At 42.2% G+C, this 21403-nt stretch overlaps 2 protein-coding genes and 1 long non-coding RNA gene across 4 annotated transcripts; all 3 read right to left on the bottom strand.

Annotated features, from left to right (window-relative positions):
• Positions 1-9825: 9825 nt before the first annotated feature.
• On the bottom strand, positions 9826-11814 carry LOC113361447. 2 transcript variants are annotated; one of them, XM_026604693.1, is made up of 3 exons: positions 11024-11814; positions 10704-10949; positions 9826-9871 (listed from the first exon to the last, which is right to left on the bottom strand). In XM_026604693.1, exons 1-2 carry the CDS (start codon positions 11738-11740, stop codon positions 10737-10739), a joined length of 930 nt encoding a protein of 309 aa, XP_026460478.1. In that variant the 5' UTR covers positions 11741-11814; the 3' UTR covers positions 9826-9871; positions 10704-10736. The 2 variants fall into 2 exon arrangements, with proteins under 2 accessions (XP_026460478.1, XP_026460477.1); XM_026604692.1 differs by lacking the exon at positions 9826-9871 and adding an exon at positions 10462-10609.
• A 909-nt stretch (positions 11815-12723) lies between these two features.
• Positions 12724-16828, bottom strand: LOC113361446. Its single transcript, XR_003365123.1, has 4 exons — positions 16720-16828; positions 16501-16630; positions 15461-15868; positions 12724-13271 (listed from the first exon to the last, which is right to left on the bottom strand). It is a non-coding gene; the product is annotated as an uncharacterized LOC113361446 (long non-coding RNA).
• Positions 16829-17275: 447 nt separating this feature from the next.
• Positions 17276-17758, bottom strand: LOC113359702. The gene has a single exon (XM_026603294.1). It carries the CDS (start codon positions 17756-17758, stop codon positions 17276-17278), a length of 483 nt encoding a protein of 160 aa, XP_026459079.1.
• Between the last annotated feature and the right edge of the window lie 3645 nt (positions 17759-21403).

The following is a 21403-nucleotide window of genomic DNA, read 5'->3' as shown; positions in this document are numbered from 1 at the left end:
AATTGACCGAAGACTCAACAACTAGCCATAGGTGGACTTTAACGTGTATTTTCAGTTGCAATGGTTCTTACTACTTAAGACCAAAAGAGACCAACTCCGTTAATGTTGTTGATTTGATATTAAGGCGAGCCCAGAATCATCACATGAGCAAATTTACTTTTTATTTTCTCCGAGGTTTTATTACACCTGCTACGGTGCATGTGTCCAGTTGGGACAAATTTGTTTGTAAATGTCACTCGAATAATTACGAAGTACCGAATACAGCAGTTTAACCCGATAAACATGATTGCGTAAAATTAACCTCAAAGATGATGGAAAAACATGTGTTTGAACAATTGTAATGCCCACCAACGCCTAAATTTGTTGTTGACGTTGAACTGCCATGTATGTGTACAGTTTTTTTCTTCCCTTCTTCATTTTTTTTTGTTCGTCAATAACTAAATTAAGATATATTATACATCTCCTTTTGATCTCTAGATTTAGAGTAAGCTTTAGCTATTCTTGATTTTTTTTTTTTTTTGTCTGTAAATTTGTGTAAACCAATATTATCGGCAGCTACGATTTTTTTATCTGTAAATTTGTGTATTTTTTTTGTTTGCTTGAGTCGTTTGACATAACTATTGGTTAACCAAAAACCACCGGGACAAACCGAAACCAGCCGGAACCATTTGAAAACCGAACCAATGGTTAATGGATTGGTTTGGCTTAGATTTTTAGAAACCGATAGTATTGGTGGCTAGAAACCGAACCAAAACCGACCATGAACAGCCCTACAGACAATATAGGGCGCAAAAATAAAGTGTTAAATAATACTTACTACCATAATGAACAGTTGCATTACATAATGTACACTGTACTGTAGAGAGAAAGATGAGAGAATTACATGATGAGCAAGAGGATTATATCTCCGGCAAAAAGTTGAGTTTCATACCCATCACTTCTTCATCTATACACTCATCATTAGGTCCGCTTCAAAAGAAAATCATCCTATTGGCTGAAATATGGTAGAGCTTCTACAATAAAGCGTGTTTCTTGGCCAAAGCTGCAGCTATCTTCTTTTTTCCGGCGCCTCAAATGCCTTGGTCTTTCATGCCCGGTCAAATGGAATGTGCCGACTTGTTACACATATTCAACCCTGTCTGAAATAGAACTCTTAATCAGTATGACACGATTGACGCATCCACAGTAAAAACTTAAAGCATTCGCAGTAATTCATGATGGTATAGTTCAAAGCCTTCTGTGTGCACATATTTCATCATCAAACACGTGTATATAGGAACATACGTGGAGAGCATGCAGACAAAGTCATCAAAGCATGATGACATGTGCCCACAGCTAATATGCCCATCCCGCCGACGTTGGATCTTTGCCCGAATAAATCTAAGGGCAGAAGTTAAAAAGACGTACCAGTAACACGATGTTCTGCGGAGCACCAGATAACTCCCGAAGAGTTACTTTATCTCATCCCCAAAAGAAGCCAAGATCAACGGTGGAGAGAAAATGAACTGACATGGATGTGACAGGGGCAGAAGACACTTGCCTGACACGAGCAGGCACCTCAACTACCCGCATTAAACACTCTGAGCAGCATACGTGTCGATCAACCCGTGGAACGAACGAGGACGACTCTGCGTGATAAAGTAATAAACGAAGACCCCCGCGTGATGGACACAAAACACAAGAAGATAAGGTTCCAACGGTCCTCAGAGATGGGTCCCACACTCTAACCCTATAAATACCCCCTCTCCACCAAGAGTAAGGGGATCAGAAAATTGAGGAAGGGAAGGAGAGAGAGATTGTGAGTGTAAGTTAGTCCTTTACAATATACAGATCTATGTAAACCCCAAAGTCACTCGACTATCTTTGTAACCATCAAGTATATAGTGAAACAACAACCCCGTGGATGTAGGCCTTAGTGCTGAACCACGTAAATCCCAGTCTTATTTACATTTCAGCACTTTATATTTTCCTAACGCTCCATGAGTTTTACTTTTATGCTTCGTTTTCTTTATCTTCCCCTACGTAAACGCCCCTCTCGATGTTATTGGATGAGGCTATGATAAACCCGAAGGTTTGGAGTCAAGGAATCAATGCCATTGTATTATCAGTGCGAGTCCGTACCTAGAGTGCGAATATTGTTTGTGAACATATAGATGCCTTCGTGATTTACGTGTTCACAATTTGGCGCTAGAAACAGGGACTTCGTCCCGGTAAAAGATTTATCTTATCCTGTGATTTCATATTAAATTAGCATATGATTGCTCTATTTCATCAGCTCTAGCAGTATTTACCTTTTGTTAACTTTACTATATTCAAAAACGCACCCGTTATCTTCGATGGTCCTGGCAGTATCTGTCGAAGCAATTTAAACTGGTTAAAAGATTTATCGCTTAGATCCATGGATTTACATTTTTTAGATATCGTACGGACCTGGCTTTCCAGTGGGTCGCTTTCAAAAAATTTCAAAAAGATCTACGTGCATTTTCAAGGGGATCCTTTCACGTTCCCGCGTACCTTCAATGAACCCGCATTTTTAAAAGTTCTCTGTGGCCCTCAGGCAGTTTTTCCCGGTCTTGGAGTAAGGAATTTTGTAAACTAACCCGATCCGCACGGACATTTCTGTTTCTCGCTGTTTGAAATTCCCTTGTGCAGAAATAAAACGAAAGCGACAAAAGGACCCACGATGGAAAAGATGCAGGAAGCAGGAAAATCCAAAGTCACGTCAAAGGAAGCACCAAGGACAACCCCGATCATCACCCGGAGCAAGCAGAAAGGAGACAAAGCCAAAATGACCAGTCAGAGGCAGGACACTGCGGAAATCACTTCGCCTATGAAGGCTAACTCCGTCGCAGCCGCGGCCCTCAGAGCAGCGGCAACAAAGTATAGTACAACAACGGCTGCCCCAAAGGCTGCGGAAGCCAGCAAAACTTTTGCTACGAATCAATTTCACCAACCAAAAGAAAGGGTGGATGAATCCAGAACACACCAACCCGCGCACCCTCCGACCTTCGGAATGCCATCAACAAACGAGCAAAATCAAACTGTGCCGGCGGCTCTAACGCCGCAGATGGGCACTTCGCCCGATCTGGAAATGCCGACAATCGAAGCTGAACCTCCCCCACCTTTAGTGCAAACCATAGAAGAAGGTGGCACCATTGCCGTAGTAGCACGAGCTGGGACTCCCAATCAGGGGTCGAACCAATCACATCGATTGATGGACGATCTTGAGGAATTGAAGAAGAGCCAGAAGATTTACTCATATGTTGTAGCTCTGTTGTCCAGAGAAAACCAGGATTTAAAAGACCGGATTGCCCTAAGCACAAAGACGAGCCAACAACTCGATGAAGCAAGTTCAAAGGCACCAGTTTCAAACCGAGACCGAAGAGTCATCGTAGCAGCAAATGGAGAAGCGGCAAGGGGTAGTAGCGCATCCGACCCGGATTATAACGACGGAGAGTCAAGCTATCACGAGAAGAAGAGCGTAGGGCACCACCGCGCGATGGAAGAGCTGCGTGATGAAATGATGGCAGAGATCAGGCAGTTAAAAAGTAGACAAGGCGGGGGAAGGTCAGAAGAGGTCATGAGAGAGGCTAACTCCACGCCCCTAACTCATCGCCTGGCCAGCACCCCTATTCCACTCAAGTGCCCTGTCCCGACATTTGAATGCTATGACGGATCCAGTGATCCCGCTGCACACATTCGGTATTATAACCGTGTCTTGGCTAGATGGAGTCAAAACGACGCAGTACTCTGTAGGTACTTCCCATCGAGCCTGAAGGGATCGACATTGTCTTGGTTTGATAATCTGCCGCCAGACTCCATCCACTCCAACGACCAACTCGCAGAAAAGTTCTTAAGAACTTACATGTACAACAAGGCTGTTAATACTGGAATGGATAAGCTCTTTTCGCTAGCAATCGGCTATAAGGAAACCACGAGGGAATACACTAACAGATGGCACAAGGTCTGCCAAGCCATAAGAAATGTGGACCCGGTGGTAAGTATCAACTGCTACAAGTGGGGATTAGACCGAATGAGTCCACTATTCGTTGAGATTCATGGAAGCGTACCTAAGACAGAGGGAGATCTTCGAATAATTATTGAAAAGCATGCTCGTCTTGAAGAAATCCAGCGTGAAAACCCTAGGGCATACACACAGAAGTCACACCGTACCAATTCAGCAGAACAAACCAATGGGGCCAAAAGGAATTGTTCAGCGGAGAGGCCTCACGAAGACAGGAAGGAACGAAGGGACGAACGACGAACAGGCGATCGAAAATTCGAAGATCAAGTTTACACGAAGCTCAATGCTAGCTATGCTCGGATCCTGAGAGAGATCAAAGAAAGGGAAAACCTGGAGTGGCCATGGTCTAAGGGAAAACAGCCCTCGAGAACCGAGAAGTCTAAAGATTATTGTGAATATCACTGCTTCAACGGACACCAGACCGAAAAATGTAAAAACCTCAAAATAATGATCCAAAAATTAATCGATGCTGGCGAGCTCAAACAGTACATACGAAAGGATGTCACCGAGGATAGATCCAAACGAACTAAGCCAGTCCAGCTTCCAGAAGGGAACCGCACAATCAACACCATTTCGTGTTGTGAAGCCGCAGGGCCCTCAATTACAGCACAAATAGGAAATAGGTTACGGAAGCAGTTCGAAGACCGCTGCGAATTGTATAAGATCGATGGGATAGAGGTGGACGAGCACGAAGAGTGGATGGACTCGCCTATTATTTTCGATGCTAAGGATATCGAAGAGGACATGGAAGACCATAACGACCCCCTGGTCCTCACACTACCAGTGGCCGGATGTAACCTCAAAAAGATCCTCATAGACGGGGGAAGCTTAGTAAACGTTCTATTCTACGACGCATTCAAACGAATGAAACTCCATGAAGAACAGCTGGTGACCTCTTATTACACCATCTACGGATTCAACGGAGCACCCACGAAGCCATTGGGAGACATCGTGTTGCAGGTTAACGCCGGACCCATGAAAGTAGAAACACGATTCAACGTGGTCGACGCCCCATCCCCCTACAACGCCATTATTGGACGAAAATGGTTACATAAACTCAAGGGAGTGGCGGCAACTTACTATCAATATCTCAGATTCCCTACACCTGAGGGAGTGATGGAAATCAAGGGAGATCGGGTCTCTGCAAGAGAGTTCCAAGCCACTCAGGATCGTATCAACAACGAACAAGAAGAGCAGCGAAAAACCCGAAGAATTAAAAATAAAGAAGCCGCGAAAGAGAAGGCCATAGACCTATTCCTCAAGGAAACTACAGGAAGGGGTTTGACAAAAGATGATAATGTCCTAAACACAGAGACAGGTCCTTCAGCAGCCAACGAAGGACAGAAACATACCAAATAGCAATCAAAGAACGTCCCAGTCCTCGGGGACCCGAAGCCGGTATTCACGCCAGTAGAGCCCGTAAAAGAAATCAACATAGGAACGGAAGAATACCCGAAAATGATCAAAGTAGGGACCATAATGGACGAAAGAAGGGAAGATTCTCTAACCAAATTACTTAAGGAATACGCGGATATATTCGCCTGGAAACTAGGAGGTATGCCGGGGATTGACCCGAAATTAATCTAACACGAGCTGCGCATCAAACCAGGCACACCCCCGTTCCGGCAGAAAATTAGAAAAGTTGCCCCAGAGTACCATAAGGCAGTGGAAAAAGAACTTCGGAAATTAATAGACGCGGGTTTCATCAAGGAAGTCAAGTACCCTACATGGATCTCCAACATGGTCGTCGTTCCTAAGAAAAATGGAGGGGTTAGGATATGCATCGATTTTACTAACCTCAACAAGGCATGTCCAAAGGACAGCTATCCCCTGCCAAGCATAGATCAGCTGGTGGAAGCAGTAGAAGGATATGAAGAACTGTCATTCATGGATGGACATTCTGGCTACAACCAAGTATCCCTGGCAGAAGAAGATCAGCCACACACAGCGTTCTACAACCCACATGGCCTTTATTGCTACACTAGAATGCCCTTCGGATTTCGAAACGCAGGGGAAACATACCAAAGAATGGTCGATACTATCTTTAGGCCATGGATTGGTAGTACCTTAGAAGTCTACGTCGACGATATGCTCGTCAAATGTAAGCTGCGCAAAGATCACCACCAGGATCTGAGAGATATCTTCGAAGCAATGAGGAAACATCACATGAAAGTAAATCCAGAGAAATGCACTTTCGGTGTCACCTCGGGGAAATTCCTCGGATATCTGGTAACAAAAAGGGGCATTGAGGTAGACCCAGTGAAGATTCAGGCCATAGTAGAAATGCCATCCCCGAAGAATTTAAAAGAAGTGCAGAAGCTCAATGGGTCCATAGCAGCCTTGGGCAGATTTATTGCCCGATCCTCGGAAAAATGCAAACATTTCTTCAATATTCTCAAAAAAGGGAGCAAGTTTGAATGGACCGCAGAATGCGAAGAAGCCTTCCAAAAAATCAAAGAACACAATTCCGATCCTGCAGAAGCCGGATCCTGATGAAGTTTCGGCATTGTACATAGCAGCAACAGAAGACGCAGTCAGCGCAGTGTTGGTCAAAACCAATACGAAGATAGAACAGCTTATCTATTACATCAGTAAGACCCTCAATTCTGCGGAAAGGAACTGCACAAAGATCGAACAGCTTATCCTAGCATTGGTTTGGGCTACTCAAAAGCTGAGAACCTACTTCCTAACTCACTTCGTCCGCGTCCCATGCAAAGCACCACTGGAAGCAGTCCTCAAAAGCGCGGGAAAAGTGGGCAGAATAGCCAAGTGGAACACCCACCTGGACCAATTCAACATCATTCATGAAATTCAAAATTCTCGAAAATCCTAAGTTTTGGCGGATTTCTTAGCAGACCTCCCCTGGAAAACGACGAAGAGATTAAGGGAATACCAGAAGCCGAAGAAGAAAGCAAAGATCCAATGGATATCCTCGAACCCGCGAGTCAAAGACAATGGGAAGTCTTCGTCGACGGTTCCAAAAATAAGGAAGGAGAAGGAATAGGCATTGTCATCACCACCCCAACCGGAGAACGGATTGTACAGGCACTCAGGTTAGAATTCAAAGAGCATACCAACAACATCGTTGAATACGAGGCAGTCGTACATGCCCTCCGTGTAATAATAGAAATGGGGGTAACCGATGTAAGACTGACAAGTGATTCACAGCTTGTCATACGACAAATAGAGCTCGAGTACAATGTGTACGATGACACCCTCTCAGCTTACATGGCCTTGGTCCAAACATTGGCGTCACAAATTCCGAACATCAAATTCCGGCACTTATGCAGAAAGGATCTCAGGCATGCGGATGCCCTAGCATATATATCATCCATGCTGAAGGATAAAAGCGTCGAAGCTATTAAAATAACAAGGGTATACGAGCCTTCGATTGCATCTCAATTCTCCTTCGCTACCAATCAAGATACAGTGGAAGAAAATATCGAAAACCAAGTAGGAGAAGACATCCATAACGATTTTGACGAAGAAGATATCCTGTCAAGAGCAAATCAAGACAAAGACTTCAGCAACGAAGATGATTGGAGAACGGTGATCCATGCGTTTCTCGAAAAGGGAAGCTTACCCGCGGATCATAAACAAGCTAGGAAAATACTCTCCAAAGTAGGAAGATATGATCTCCGGGATGGGGTCCTGTACAAGAAATCCTTCCTCGGGCCATTACTACGTTGCTTATCCCGGAGAGAGGGGCACCGAATTCTAAACGACATCCATTATGGTGACGCAGGGAATCATAGCGTCCTGAGGTCACTAGCCGACAAAGCAAAAACGCAAGGATATTACTGGCCCACAATGATACATGATGCCGCAAGGATGTCCCGACGGTGTGAAGAATGTCAGCGCTTCGCCAAAAAGATACACGCGCCGGCAACACTGTTAAATTCTGTAGATAGCCCGTGGCCATTTGCGAAATGGGGCATAGATATCGTCGGGCCTTTCGTCGAAGGGTCAGGGAAAAGACGATTTTTGATAGTAGCCACGGAATACTTCAGTAAATGGGTGGAAGCCAAAGCCTTAGCCAGGATCAGAGACGTGGACGTGTTTACTTTCATATTCCAAAATATTATTTGCAGATTCGGCATACCAGCGGAAATCGTGTCCGATAATGGTAAAAAATTACAGGGGAAAAACATAGACATGCTCTTTGACACTTTCAAAATAAGGAAAAACAAGTCCACCCCCATATACCCTCAAAGCAACGGACAAGCGGAAGCTACCAACAAGACCCTCGCCCTTATCCTCAAAAAACAATTAGACGAACATAAGGGGCGATGGTGTGAACAGTTGCATAATGTGTTATGGGCATACAGAACAACAAGAAGATCTGCCACCGGGGAATCCCCGTTTCTCCTCACTTATGGAGCTGAAGCAGTCATCCCAACAGAGATCCTCATGCCAACCAAAAAGACCGAAGCATGGGAGAAAAATCTCACAACAGACATGATGTTAGAGAGATTGGACGACCTAGAAGAAAGAAGGGAAGCAGCATTGCAGAAGATGGAAAATTATCAACGAAGACTAGCAAGGGAGTACAACAAAAAGGTCAAGCTTCGGAATTTCGTAGAGGGACAGTATGTGTTAAGAACTATCCCACAGTATCAACGAGAAAAGAGATGGGGAAAGTTAGCACCTATGTGGGGAGGACCCTTTATAATACACGACATTGCGGGAAGCGGTTCCTATTACCTTCGCAATATGAAAGGCGAGGTCCTCCGACATCCTTGGAATGCTAAGTGGCTTAAACCATATTACCCATAGGAGCAACGCAGCTTTGCATCTGCGTGAAGAGTACCAGAAGAAGAAGGCAGCGTGACCGCTCTACATGTTTCTATCTCTGGACGAGGAATTGCAGGCCTCAACCTATCAATCAAACAAGCTTTCCTAAAAATTCAAGAAATCAACTTATCAACAGTATTGGGGAAAGTAGTTAATCTACAATCTCTCAGGGCTCCCCCATCAGTGTCCATAAGTATAAGACCAGGGGGAAGGCACCCAGCAGAAAGAGATACCCAACCAATCTTAAGGCAACGGGTCCACGGAATGGGTGTACGTAAATTTTTTAACCCCATATCCTAGAACGTTGCCTCGGCCCACACCGTCTGGGAATCCTCTGGCCAAGGGTTCGCCAGCGGGGTGACAGGTCTCAAGCCGATCACGAAGGTACCTCCCTTCGGTATCGCACCCAAACACTTAAAAAACTCTTTTGTTTTTAGCGTCTTTCATCACAATGCCTAAAATAAACAACAAACTGATATTGCAGGTATATCAAAAAAATGATCCATTTCATAAAGGTTGGTTACAAAAAGCGGCAAGGCCATGGATTGTAAATTTACACATCAAAAATTTACAAGGAACACATCAAAAATATTCTTTTTACAAAAGACTAGCAAAATCTAACGGAAGGATAATTATGCCGCGGTCTCTACTTAGAAGATGCCGCCCCATCAACAGGGTTGTTCCGAAGAGTTGAAGGGACGCTCCCACCAGATGAGGGTCCCGAGGAGCCAGGCAAGGAAGCAGGCACTGGACGACGCGGATAGCTCTTCACAAGGCCATGCTCGGTCTTAAGGCCAAGCTCAATCTTCTCCAGCATCTTGTTTGTTTTCTCAGCCAATTGACACCGAGCCTTATGCATAATAACTGTCTTCCGCTGTTGGGCTTGGGATAACAACGAAGATAGACGATTCACTTCTTTAGAAGCTGCACCAACGACCTCTTCGCGGGATGCCGCCAAACTCTTAAAATGATTAGTCTGTTCTTCCTGTTGCGCTAAGGAAGATTGAGCCTTTTCAAATTTTTCATTCGCAACGCGGAGTTGTCCCTCGAGCTCTGAAAAAGACAACACAAGGGAGTTAGCACAGAAAAGACACAATCACACTCGATGAAATAGAGTTATACCTTCGACACAAGCCGAAGCCTCTTCATACTCATTAACAACCGCATCTCGCGCTTCATCAAGATGGTCATATTCCGCGGATAATTTCTTATAATCTAGTTGAAGGTTGGTGAGAGTAAATTGACTGACATCTAGTTCTACCTGCTTCATCGAATCCATGTGACGAAGATGGTTGACTTCGTTGTTTATCTCTGATACCCCTTTGCCAAGTCTGTACATACATACTTCAAGATTTCTCTCAGACTCAGCCAGACGTGCTATTTCAGCGCGAGACGCAGCAAGGGCCTTGCTTAGAGCCCAAACTTCGGCTCGGGCATCGTCCCGTTCTCTGGTAAGACACAACATGCTCTCATTAACTCCCGGAAAAGGAAGGGAGCGAGCCTTTCGTAATTCCTCTTCCAGAAGATGTATCATAGACTCCAACAATGAAGTTCGCTCACGGGATTCCCGCAGATTCTCACGTGTCCATAGCAGCGTACCATTGAACAAAGTACGGTCATGGTTATACAGATTCTGCATATCAACCATTTGAACATGCCCTGCGCGCCATACCTCAGCCCGAGCGTCCCACTTTTTGGCTTCACTCTTAATTTTCTCGACCAGCTCTTTGATACGAGATTTTTGCCGTGCCCTTTCGTTTCGAAGCCATATCAACTCGGGGACGCCACCCACTGGAGATAGGATGGGGAGACTCAGACAGAACAACTAAGGAATATAGAGGAATTACGACGCACTGCGAGGGTAAAAGAGGAAAAAGAATCAAACCTGTGAAAGTTGAAACTTGGCCGCGAGTTTGCTCTAACTCAGCGCGAACGACAGCAGCTCTGAACGAAGCCCAGCCTCCGCTTCACCCAACCTTTCTTTCTCTTCAAGGCTTCTCTTCAGTTCTTCTATTTCTACCTCAGCCGCAGATAATTCCTTTTCTCTGTGACGAAGCTTAGCCTCCAGCTTCAAAGATTTCGCCTTAAAGAATTGATACAACACATGGTTACAATGGTCACTCCTCATCATCTACACATCAAAACGGCAAACATTATTACACCGAAGGATTCAATCGTCACGAAGAGATATGTACGAAGACTTACCTCCAAGACACGCTGCTGAGGAAAACCATATTGGTAACCGTCGGCTATGGCCATCATATCCTCGACAGAAGTATGAGGCTCCGGTACAAGGGTAGCTTCGGGAACACTCAAACTTTTCCCCCACATCTCAGATACCCGCGCCTTGGAAGACAGTTCCATCATCCGACAGGTATAAGCATCGGAATCATTTTCACCAGCAACCACCGGGGCAGGATGAGGGACAAACAACAAACCCCTTTTCTTAAGCCAATCCATTATGGCGTCCTCACCCTCAAATGTCAGCGAATGAGGGAAATCCTCGGAAGGCGAATCAACCACAGACTTCCCCTTGGCTGATATTGCCTCATCAACACAAGTTTCGGCATCAACACACACATCGTGATCACCCGCGCCTCCATCCTGAACAACAACGTCTTCCTTACCAGACCCCCCGAGCACATCCCAATCATCATTGGGGGAGAGTAGAGAGAAGTCTTCAGGAAAATCAAGAGCATCGTCAAGGAGATCCCCTGCGGAATAAACCCGGTCAAAAGAGAACTCTTGAGACATGGTGTGGAGAGTTCCCGCAGCATCACCAGCAGGGACTGACATATCAGCGATAACACTGCCATCAGCTATCGCGACATTATTTCCTCCATCACCTTCAAAACCCGCACCAATCTCCTCCTCGACATTAGGGGGTAGTATCAATACGTTCTTCCCCATCAGAAATCTCATCCTCGGCAAACTCTTCGTTTACCGGACTGGTAACTTCTTCATGAACCTCAGCCTCACCCATCACAATGGTAGAAGACTGCTTCGGCCCAATCTTTTTCTTCTTCGAAACCTGCAAACCAACACATGTTCCACAGAGTTACTTTCCGAACAGTTACTTTCCACAGAGTTACTTTCCGAACAGGCGCGGCCAGAAACTGCAATAACCATACCTTAGCAGTAGTGGCACTATTCGGTGGAAGTATAGCACCAGAACCTTCCTCCTCGTCTCCTTCAACGACGTCGAGGGCATAAGGAAAGTTCATACCTCCGAAGTTTAAACGCCAGGGACAGAAATCTCCATAACGAGCAGGAGGAGATTCACGTGGCCTGCTACTCCCAGAAGGACGCCAACCGCGTGGACCGGGAATCCAACCGTACGCCCAAGGACCAACAACTTCGATTACAGTAGCGTGCCACTCGTAGTCATGGTCACGCTTGATCCTCTCACGTGCCGGAAAAAGTTTTCGCTGACTAGACCCTTCGGTGCCTGGAACATACTTCAGTTTGGCATCGTTGACCTCACTTAACAGACGAATTTCACCCCGAGGAGCAGCGAGATTCCGAAGGCTAACACTCCACGGTTTACGATTCCTACTATTGACGTAATCACCAAAATAATTGTTGAAGTTTTCAGGAGTATACCATTCCCTCTCTGCAGGATTTGGAACGTAACATGTCATCGTCGTCTGTCCCTTACTCCGCAGATAACACTCCTTCAGTGCACGGAGATAATTCCCCGATAATTGCGACACAGAACGGCTGTGAGTATTGGTAGAAGAGCCTTCACGACCAGCAAGCACATCGTAATAGAAGGAGTCGTCAGACTTGTACAACGGCAGCATAAGACCCGCCTCGAAAGCTCCAACCGTAGTCAACAAATGGAACTCGTCAAACTGATACTTCGAGAGGAGCTCATAAGTAATATCATCCTCAGGGGCATAGAAACGAACCTCGAAGGCTTGAAGCTCATGCTTTTCCTTGAAAACTTCAAGGTCAATATGCTTGAACATCACTTTCTTCTTGCTGACCGAAACACTGCGTATCACCGGGGCAACCTCATTCTGTTCCGCGGGGTCGGACGAACCAACAAAAGCCTCGGAAGCTCGTCTTTTTAAAGAGGGATTCTTAGACGATTCAGTCCTCGGGACACAACCTTTGGTGTTCTTCCCTTTGAGAGGAAGTACTGGAGGCGGCGGTAGAGGGTGCTGCACAGGCACTACTGAACGCAGAGGAGGAACATCAAAGGCAACAACACGAGGAGGTGTCTGCGCACACCTAACGTCATCACGAGGACGAGAAACCGCACAGTCGGCAGCGTTTCGAGACCCAGAATGATTTTTTGAGGGACCATCTTTCCTAGGAGGAGAGGCCTTCGCCCCTGAAGAAGAAACTCTGATACCACGTGGATCCATTTGAGACTCTCTGCGCGGAGGGGATCTCGGTAGACTAGCACCCGGAGTTTGATAAGGAAGCTGCGGACGGTCAGACATGGCTGCGAAGAGATACAACATAAACAAGTTAGAAACAAACACAAGGTCATCACCAAGGATCAAAAAACCACAAAATTAGCAGTCCATCTCAACATAGCACAGAAACCCTAAAACCCCAAACTCAAAAGTCCAATCAATACACGCAAAACAATGGCCTCCTCGATTTGAGACGAAGAACAGGGGCAAACTAGCATACAAGCATTAGAAAAGGGTTCTTCATCACAAACAAGGGACTACAGCAGCAGAAAGGGGAGGCTACAATACGATCAACAACAGAAAATTTACAACCAACACAACTTAAAACAAAAGGAACAAAGAAAAGAAACCTTACCACCACAAACAGCAACAGGAAGAGGACAACAAACCAGAAACAATGAAGAAGGGAGCGTGATTAATGCTAAGACAGAGGATTTAATGGTCGAAGAACAAAGAATGAAGACTGACAGATAATGAAACAAACCAGAAACAATGAAGAAGGGAGCGTGATTAATGCTAAGACAGAGAATTTAATGGTTGAAAAACAAAGAATGACAGAGAATGAAATTAATTTTCGAAGGAGAATGAAATTAATTTTTCTCCCCTCCTTAATATACTCGAAAGAAAGAGAAGGAAGTTAAGGGAGGAATGGGAAACGTGCCCATTAAATGAGCAGTTAATGCACAAATAAGAAACATGCCCAAGTCTCTAGGAGAAGTTATTAGGAGAGAGGAAGAATATGTAACGACTGTTTTCTTCAATGCTCCCACTAAACACTCAAGCCCGAAGAAAAGGGCCAAATTGTGTGCACATATTTCATCATCAAACACGTGTATATAGGAACATACGTGGAGAGCATGCGGACAAAGTCATCAAAGCATGATGACATGTGCCCACAGCTAAGATGCCCATCCCGCCGACGTTGGATCTTTGCCCGAAAAAATCTAAGGGCAGAAGTTAAAAAGACGTACCGGTAACACGATGTTCTGCGGAGCACCAGATAACTCCCGAAGAGTTACTTTATCTCATCCCCAAAAGAAGCCAAGATCAACGGTGGAGAGAAAATGAACTGACATGGATGTGACAGGGGCAGAAGACACTTGCCTGACACGAGCAGGCACCTCAACTACCCGCATTAAACACTCTGAGCAGCATAGTGTCGATCAACCCGTGGAACGAACGAGGACGACTCTGCGTGATGAAGTAATAAACGAAGACTCCCGCGTGATGGACACAAAACACAAGAAGATAAGGTTCCAACGGTCCTCAGAGATGGGTCCCACACTTTAACCTTATAAATACCCCCTCTCCAACAAGAGTAAGGGGATCGGAAAATTGAGGAAGGGAAGGAGAGAGAGATTGTGAGTGTAAGTTAGTCCTTTACAATATACAGATCTATGTAAACCCCAAAGTCACTCGACTATCTTTGTAACCATCAAGTATATAGTGAAACAACAACCCCGTGGATGTAGGCGTTAGTGCTGAACCACGTAAATCCCAGTCTTATTTACATTTCAGCACTTTATATTTGCCTAACGCTCCATGAGTTTTACTTTTATGCTTCGTTTTCTTTATCTTCCCCTACGTAAACGCCTCTCTCGATGTTATTGGATGAGGCTATGATAAACCCGAAGGTTTGGAGCCAAGGAATCAATGCCATTGTATTATCAGTGCGAGTCCGTACCTAGAGTGCGAATATTGTTTGTGAACATATAGACGCCTTCGTGATTTATGTGTTCACACCTTCAAAGTTCAAATGTGTTCAACTGATATTGGTAGTTAATTAAACCAAGTAGTTTCAAGTTCAATTCATCTTTTGAAAGTAAAAGTCGATAACGTATTGCCACAAAATTAATGTTCTAAAATGGCGGATGGGTTCTAAAAACAATACCTTTTGTTGTCCAAAGCAATCCCGAGACTGCCGTTGACCACTTTGGCGCATACTACCGTACCCACATATACTACCTTAATGGCTTAATCTGTTAACTCTTGCAACATGATTTAAGAGCGAGCATACACTGAGTATGTCTTCGGGAAAATTCAATCGAAACTAACCTTGACAAAGCCTAGCCTAGCCTAGCCTACCCAAATGAATTTATAATGTAATAAGCATATCAGTCAATCAAACAATCCAGGTAATTAAGGGGGGAAAAATATATGAAACTGAGATGCAATCATTCCACTTAAAAGAGACTAAAAAAAATCAACCATATACCTTAGATTCAGCTTCAGACCCTTTCTTGGAGCATCTTTAGAACCATTTTAACACATTTATGTTCTCTACCACATCGAGACTCTTCTAAATATTCGCTCGCACAAAACAAGTAAACAAAAGGCTCACAGAACACGTAAAAAAATCAATAATAATAAATTTTCATTGGCGTTCAAAGCTTTATATGGAGAGGTGGAGTTTGATCTGGTTACCTTCAGGTTACCCAAAAATTTCCAAGGAGCCAACATAAGGGCTTGAAGAACTACTAATCAAGGGAAGGCATCTATCTTGCATCTTTTAGTCATTGCAATGGTGAATTTGATCACGTGATTATTGTAACTTTTGATCCATCCATGCAGAGGATTCTAACATCCCTTAGCTTCAAGTCAGGCACACGACAGTGATCATAAACTGGGAAAAGTTAAGAAGCATGATCAGACTCAAAGAAAAAAAGGTATAATAAGAAACATGTACAGTTAAATGTAACTGAGATATATAGATGCTAAAGTATCAGCTCCACACACGACTTTTTACATTGTCTTTCATCTGTATCAATCAGAATTAGAATTGCAATAGTAAAAATATGCTACACGTATAGATGCCTCAATGCCAAAACATCACGTCAAAAGAAACATCAAGATTCAAGGGTAAGTTTGCCATTTGATCCCCCTTTTAAACTATATGCATTTTTATAAGTTTGCCATTATGGATTTGTCTTAAGATTTCTTCTAATTGAGACCCATTCACAGCTGCTCTCAAATCTGTTTTTCTGTCATGTGCATTATGATATTCTTAGACCGGCAATGCTTGAAAGTCGGCACTAACTAGTGCAGAGTGCAGTGACCTTGTCTAGTGACAATTGAAATAAAAACTTAAAACAAATTTCCTTGAACATAAATATAACATTAGCTTTTTGATTTTATTTTTTTAGGCATTAATTTTTTTCTTAGGCATTTCCACGAACACATAATGCTCTACACAGTTAAATGAACTTGGAAAACGTAACACATGAAGAGCGAAGGAAACCAAAGGCAATACAGTACCTTGTTGTGGTTACCTGCATATGATTAGAATTCTTTCAAAAATTAGCAAAACCCAATTTGAATAACATAAGTTGAGAATGGATTCCCTCATCGCGATCTGAATCGGTATTTTCATCAGCATGAGAAAGCTCTGAAATTCAATTGAGACGGTGATTAGGAAATTGACGGGGGTTTATGTTTTAAGTAACGATAGAGAAAGAAAAGGAATACGAACATTACCATTTTCATCAACAATGTTTTCATCTTCATTAAGAAAACTGATTTTTCATCATTCTCATCTCTATCTTTTCTGTACTTCATATCCACTCTCTCTTCTCTGGTTTTACGAAGTGGGTTACTGGGGTAATTGTGTCTAAGCGGGCAGTTGAAGCGGGGGCAGTTGGTTGCCGGTTTCTTATGGGTTACGGTAGGTGTAAGCATGGTGTCAAATTATGTATTTTTTTTGTTGGCTTCGTGGGATCATAATTAATGAGAGAGCTTTATTTTCTAACACTCTCATCAGAATTGTCCACATTAGATTTTTGTGGGGTCAGAATGAAGGAGAGTTGAGTATTGTGTTTCGATTATCGTCTGGAGTAGTTAGATAGATAGATTGAATTTCTTTTTATTTTTTATTTTTTTTTGAAGAGCTCCACTTTATTAAAGGGCCTCAATGAAAGAGGTTTGAAAGGATACAAAGAGGTGGAGAATTTGCATTTCACCACAAATTTACATTGTCATGCATAGCATGTTGACATAACACATGTGCTAAATTATTAGCACTTTTGGGTACAGACTAAAATTTAACAACAGCAAATGATCCCGTCATATCCCTGATTTCTAAAATGACAGATCTAATACTCCATGGTATATCTGATATTTCACCAAGAACAACTGAAGTTACATTTGAGGCGTCCCCTTCTATAATAGCATCATTGAAACCAAACATTATAGCAAGCTGTAAACCAAGTTTACAAGCCACAACTTCTGCCAATAAAGGAGAAGCAGCGTCAAATGTCGATGAACCACAACCCATGAACTTACCATTGTAATCACGGGCAATTTCCCCTGCATCGGCATTATTTGGAATGAAGGCACCGTCAACGTTTATCTTAATGAATGGAGAGGGAAGTGTAGACCAGTCTGGAGATCGATAAATCTTAGAAGAGTTTTCAGAACTTGACTCTTCCACCAAACAAAGATTGAAATCCTGTACAATACCTTTTAAGACCAAATGCTTTGAGAAGTTAACATTAGAGAAGACAATGTCGTTTATCATTTTCCATAGGTTCCATAAGATGCACATTCTCAAAATAAAACCATTATTCTCGTTTTCTTACATCCATTTAGATAGAATCTGATGGATATTAAAGACCGGAGAATTGTAATCCACATAACAGTTAGCTTTATAGAAAACTTCCTTAGATATGGGACAATCAAAGAGAAGATGAGCAATAGATTCCTCTTCCACTGAACAAAAAGAGCAAGTAGATTCCACATAAGACACAAACCTGCTAATATTTCCTTTAACTGCAATACCATCATGAATCACCTTTCAAACGAATATCTGAATTTTTGGTAGTAGTTTTTTGAATGACCAGAATGTTCTCCAAGGAATAGATGCCAAATCCGACGAAGTAGGTATATTATTTGATGGAAGATGATAACACGATTTTGTTGTGAACTTTCCAGATAGAGTGTAAGACCATGTCAAAGTATCATGAGAATCTGCTTCTGAACTTATGTATATTGATGATATACACTGAAGTAATTATGGAGAGAATAATTCATCCAACAGAGGTAAATTCCAAGTATTGGTGTTTGGAATCATAAGATCGGATACCTTATTGACATTTACAGGCAGAGAAGTAGGTCTGGGAATCAAATGATCCCTATATGAATGAAGCCATTGATCATTCCAGATGTGAATCTTGTTTCATTGTTAACCTGCCAGAATATGTTATTTTCCATGATATGGCGAACTTCTAGCATACTACTCCAGGTTGCTGAGCATTTATCAGGTTTATCCGCCAGCCAAAAGGAAGTATCATGTAAGTATCTAGCACACAACAGTTGAACCCACATCGCATCTTCATCTTCCAAAAATCTCCAGACCAGTTTGCAAATTAATGCAATATTCATCAGTTCAACGTTTTTAATTCGTAAACCACAAATTTTTTTCTCATCTCCATTTTAGACCAATTTAGAAAATGGAGTTTGCGTTCTTCAGTTGAATGCCCCCACCAAAAACACCTTTGGATCTTCTCAATTTATTTTGTAACACCTTTAGGTAATAAACAATATCCCATGAAGAAGATTGAAATAGAAGATAGATTGAATTAGAATCTATAATACGCTTGCAAATTCAATATCTTTTTTAGCTTGGAAAATTTTGATCTGATTTCATGAATTTCGAATTCATATTTAAGTTATGGTTAAATCTATATAGTAATTGTGATTTTTTTTCTTTTTTTGTTGTCTAAATTAAAGTATTGTATCTTTTATTTGTGTGTTGAAATTTGTATGAGTATTGCATCTTTTATTTTAGTCCAATATTGAAGACTTGGGTATTCATCTTGATCAAGCCATGGAGTTGTTTACGCGTTTGAGAAAATGTTCCATCCAAAGCAAATTTTTACTCTCAAAAACTAAGTGTCTATCAAGTTATGTACAATTGAGTATGCTTTAAAAGAAGAAAATGTACATCTCAGCCATGTATCACTGCCTTGGTATTGTTTTTCAGTTTTTAGCAAAAGCAAAATGGGTTTATATGATTTGACTTGAAATACTTCTTTATTTGTAGGGGATACCAATAAAACGGTGTAGTATGGTTTATTTGTACTGATCAATCGCGGTTTGATCATTGGTAAAATGTGCTGCAAGAAAATATAGAACCATTGCTTTCGTTTAAGTAGTTCTAATATGTTTTAAATTGTTTATGTTTATCTATTGAAAGTAGCTGAAAATCAAACCACTGAATATAGCATCCCAGGTGAATTGTCGGGTTTAGAAAGTTGGTTCATCAGTGGGAGATGATATCTTCAAAGGGTTATATGAATTTGACGAAAGTAAATAAAGTCATGTTGCAGTTAGAGTCACTAGGAAACGGGAAAAGTTGGACTTTAAGTCCACCAACGAAGTTACCATCGTGGATATGGTTATCGACCACGAGCAGGTGCTAAACGACTATGTCTTCCCATTTGCTGATTAATTGTCCAATTTTTCTTTAAAAGTTTACCTTGAAAATTCCACATACTAGCAATTTTTCTTATATAGGTAGTGGAGTTACGCGGCACACAGAGAATATAATCTGAAAATTTGATAAAGAAGATTCGAGAGGATGTTCTTCAGGTGGAAACACCAGCATCACTGCTTTTGATGCTTATCATGTGTCCATTATCCCCGACATTCACCGAGTTTTAATGAATTTGAATCGAAGCTTTGGAAATAACTCTTTAGGTAAATAATATTACACATATGTTTGCAATTTCTTTACCATTATAATTTATTTACTTTTCCAACCTTTTGAATGCGTATGTGGTGGATTTTTAAAAACCATCATCAACATCCAGCTCCTTCATAGCTTAGTAGCCAGGAGCAGGAACGAGATTAGAAGGAGGACGAAAGCAGAAATCGTAAAATTTTCGAAAAAATGAGATTCAAGGAACGAGTTGGGAGCGTAAATTACAATTTTTCAGAAATATTAGTTATATTACCAATTTTCCAATTTTGTAATCAAGAAATAAGACAAATACATTAAATATCTAGAAAATATTACGTACTGAAGTGCAGGAATATATGTCATTCATTGACCTTTTTTGTTTCTTGTGTTTGTTAAGAGCACTCTGAACTCGACTCTGTGCTTGTGTTTCCTGTTCTTGTGAACTTGGAGGTGGAGGTGTTGTTGTTGGTGTAGGGGAGGCAGGTATTGGTGTTGTAAAGTAATTCACTTCATTATCAGACGTCGTGTCTCGCTCCCTTGCCTCAATTACTTCAATAGCTTCTTCAATGTTGTTTTCTTATAGATTTACATCCTAATTTCTATATTGAGTCTCGTAATCTGCTCTTTACCTTGCAAAAAGACGTTGGTTATACTGAACATACACAATCTTTTCAGCCCTATCAACTCCCAATTTGTTTCTCTTTACACTGTGGATGTAGCTATATGTGCTCCAACATATTTCTGCACAAGACGAGTTAACACTTAAAGACAACACTCTCATTGCTAAGTTGTAAAGCTCATGGTGCCCCTCTGCTGTATAAACCCCATCACTATTTTGCACTCATCCTTCCTCTATCCGCTATAGCTTGTGGGGGCGCGAAACAACCTCCATTACTTGCAAAATCACAAATTTGATACCTTATAACCGCAGCTTCTTCCGGCATTGGAAACATCTTATCTATAGCATCTAGATACCATCCTGAACTTCTTTGTCGAAGTTAGACTTCTTCCTACTAACGTCACCGGGAGCTGGTTTCATTATCCATGAATTTGTGTAATACTTAAGTACAAGTAAATAAGCTAAACAATGCAATGTAATGTTCATTTTACTTCATCTCTGAACCACAATTTGCTGAATAATATGTTGAATCACTATATCATCTGCAAGTGTGTCTTGTAAACAGCCCAACATTATATCCATTTGCTCATATGCTTCTCCTATAACTGCCTTATCGGAATCAGAAAATCTAAGAATCATATATATCGACTTCGTTATTCGCAACACTTTATCTGCATTACTCCAAAAATTCCCATCCATGATAATTGAGGTGATGTTTGCATCTTCTTCTACATTTGCAGGTTTCTTAAGCTCTTTTCATTCTTCCGATAATACCATGGCAATCAGAGAACCTCTTATCTCGATAAGACGGGAAAACACAACAAAATGAAATCCAAACCGTGTCGTTTTTGATTTGAGAACCT

Source organism: Papaver somniferum, chromosome 3 (assembly GCF_003573695.1).
Source record: "Papaver somniferum cultivar HN1 chromosome 3, ASM357369v1, whole genome shotgun sequence".
Classification (NCBI taxonomy): Eukaryota; Viridiplantae; Streptophyta; class Magnoliopsida; order Ranunculales; family Papaveraceae; genus Papaver; species Papaver somniferum.
The sequence above is the reverse complement of the archived record's forward strand: the minus strand, read 5'-3'. Positions and strand labels throughout refer to the sequence as shown.

Bases quoted from the DNA above. Each gene is read 5' to 3' on its own strand.
- LOC113359702 (XM_026603294.1), bottom strand. From the start codon at position 17,758: ATGATAAACGACATTGTCTTCTCTAATGTTAACTTCTCAAAGCATTTG.
- LOC113361447 (XM_026604693.1), bottom strand. From the start codon at position 11,740: ATGAGATTTCTGATGGGGAAGAACGTATTGATACTACCCCCTAATGTC. The intron at 10,950-11,023 runs GTAAGTCTTCGT...TTTGATGTGTAG, and splicing joins CTCAGCAGCGTGTCTTGGAG to ATGATGAGGAGTGACCATTG.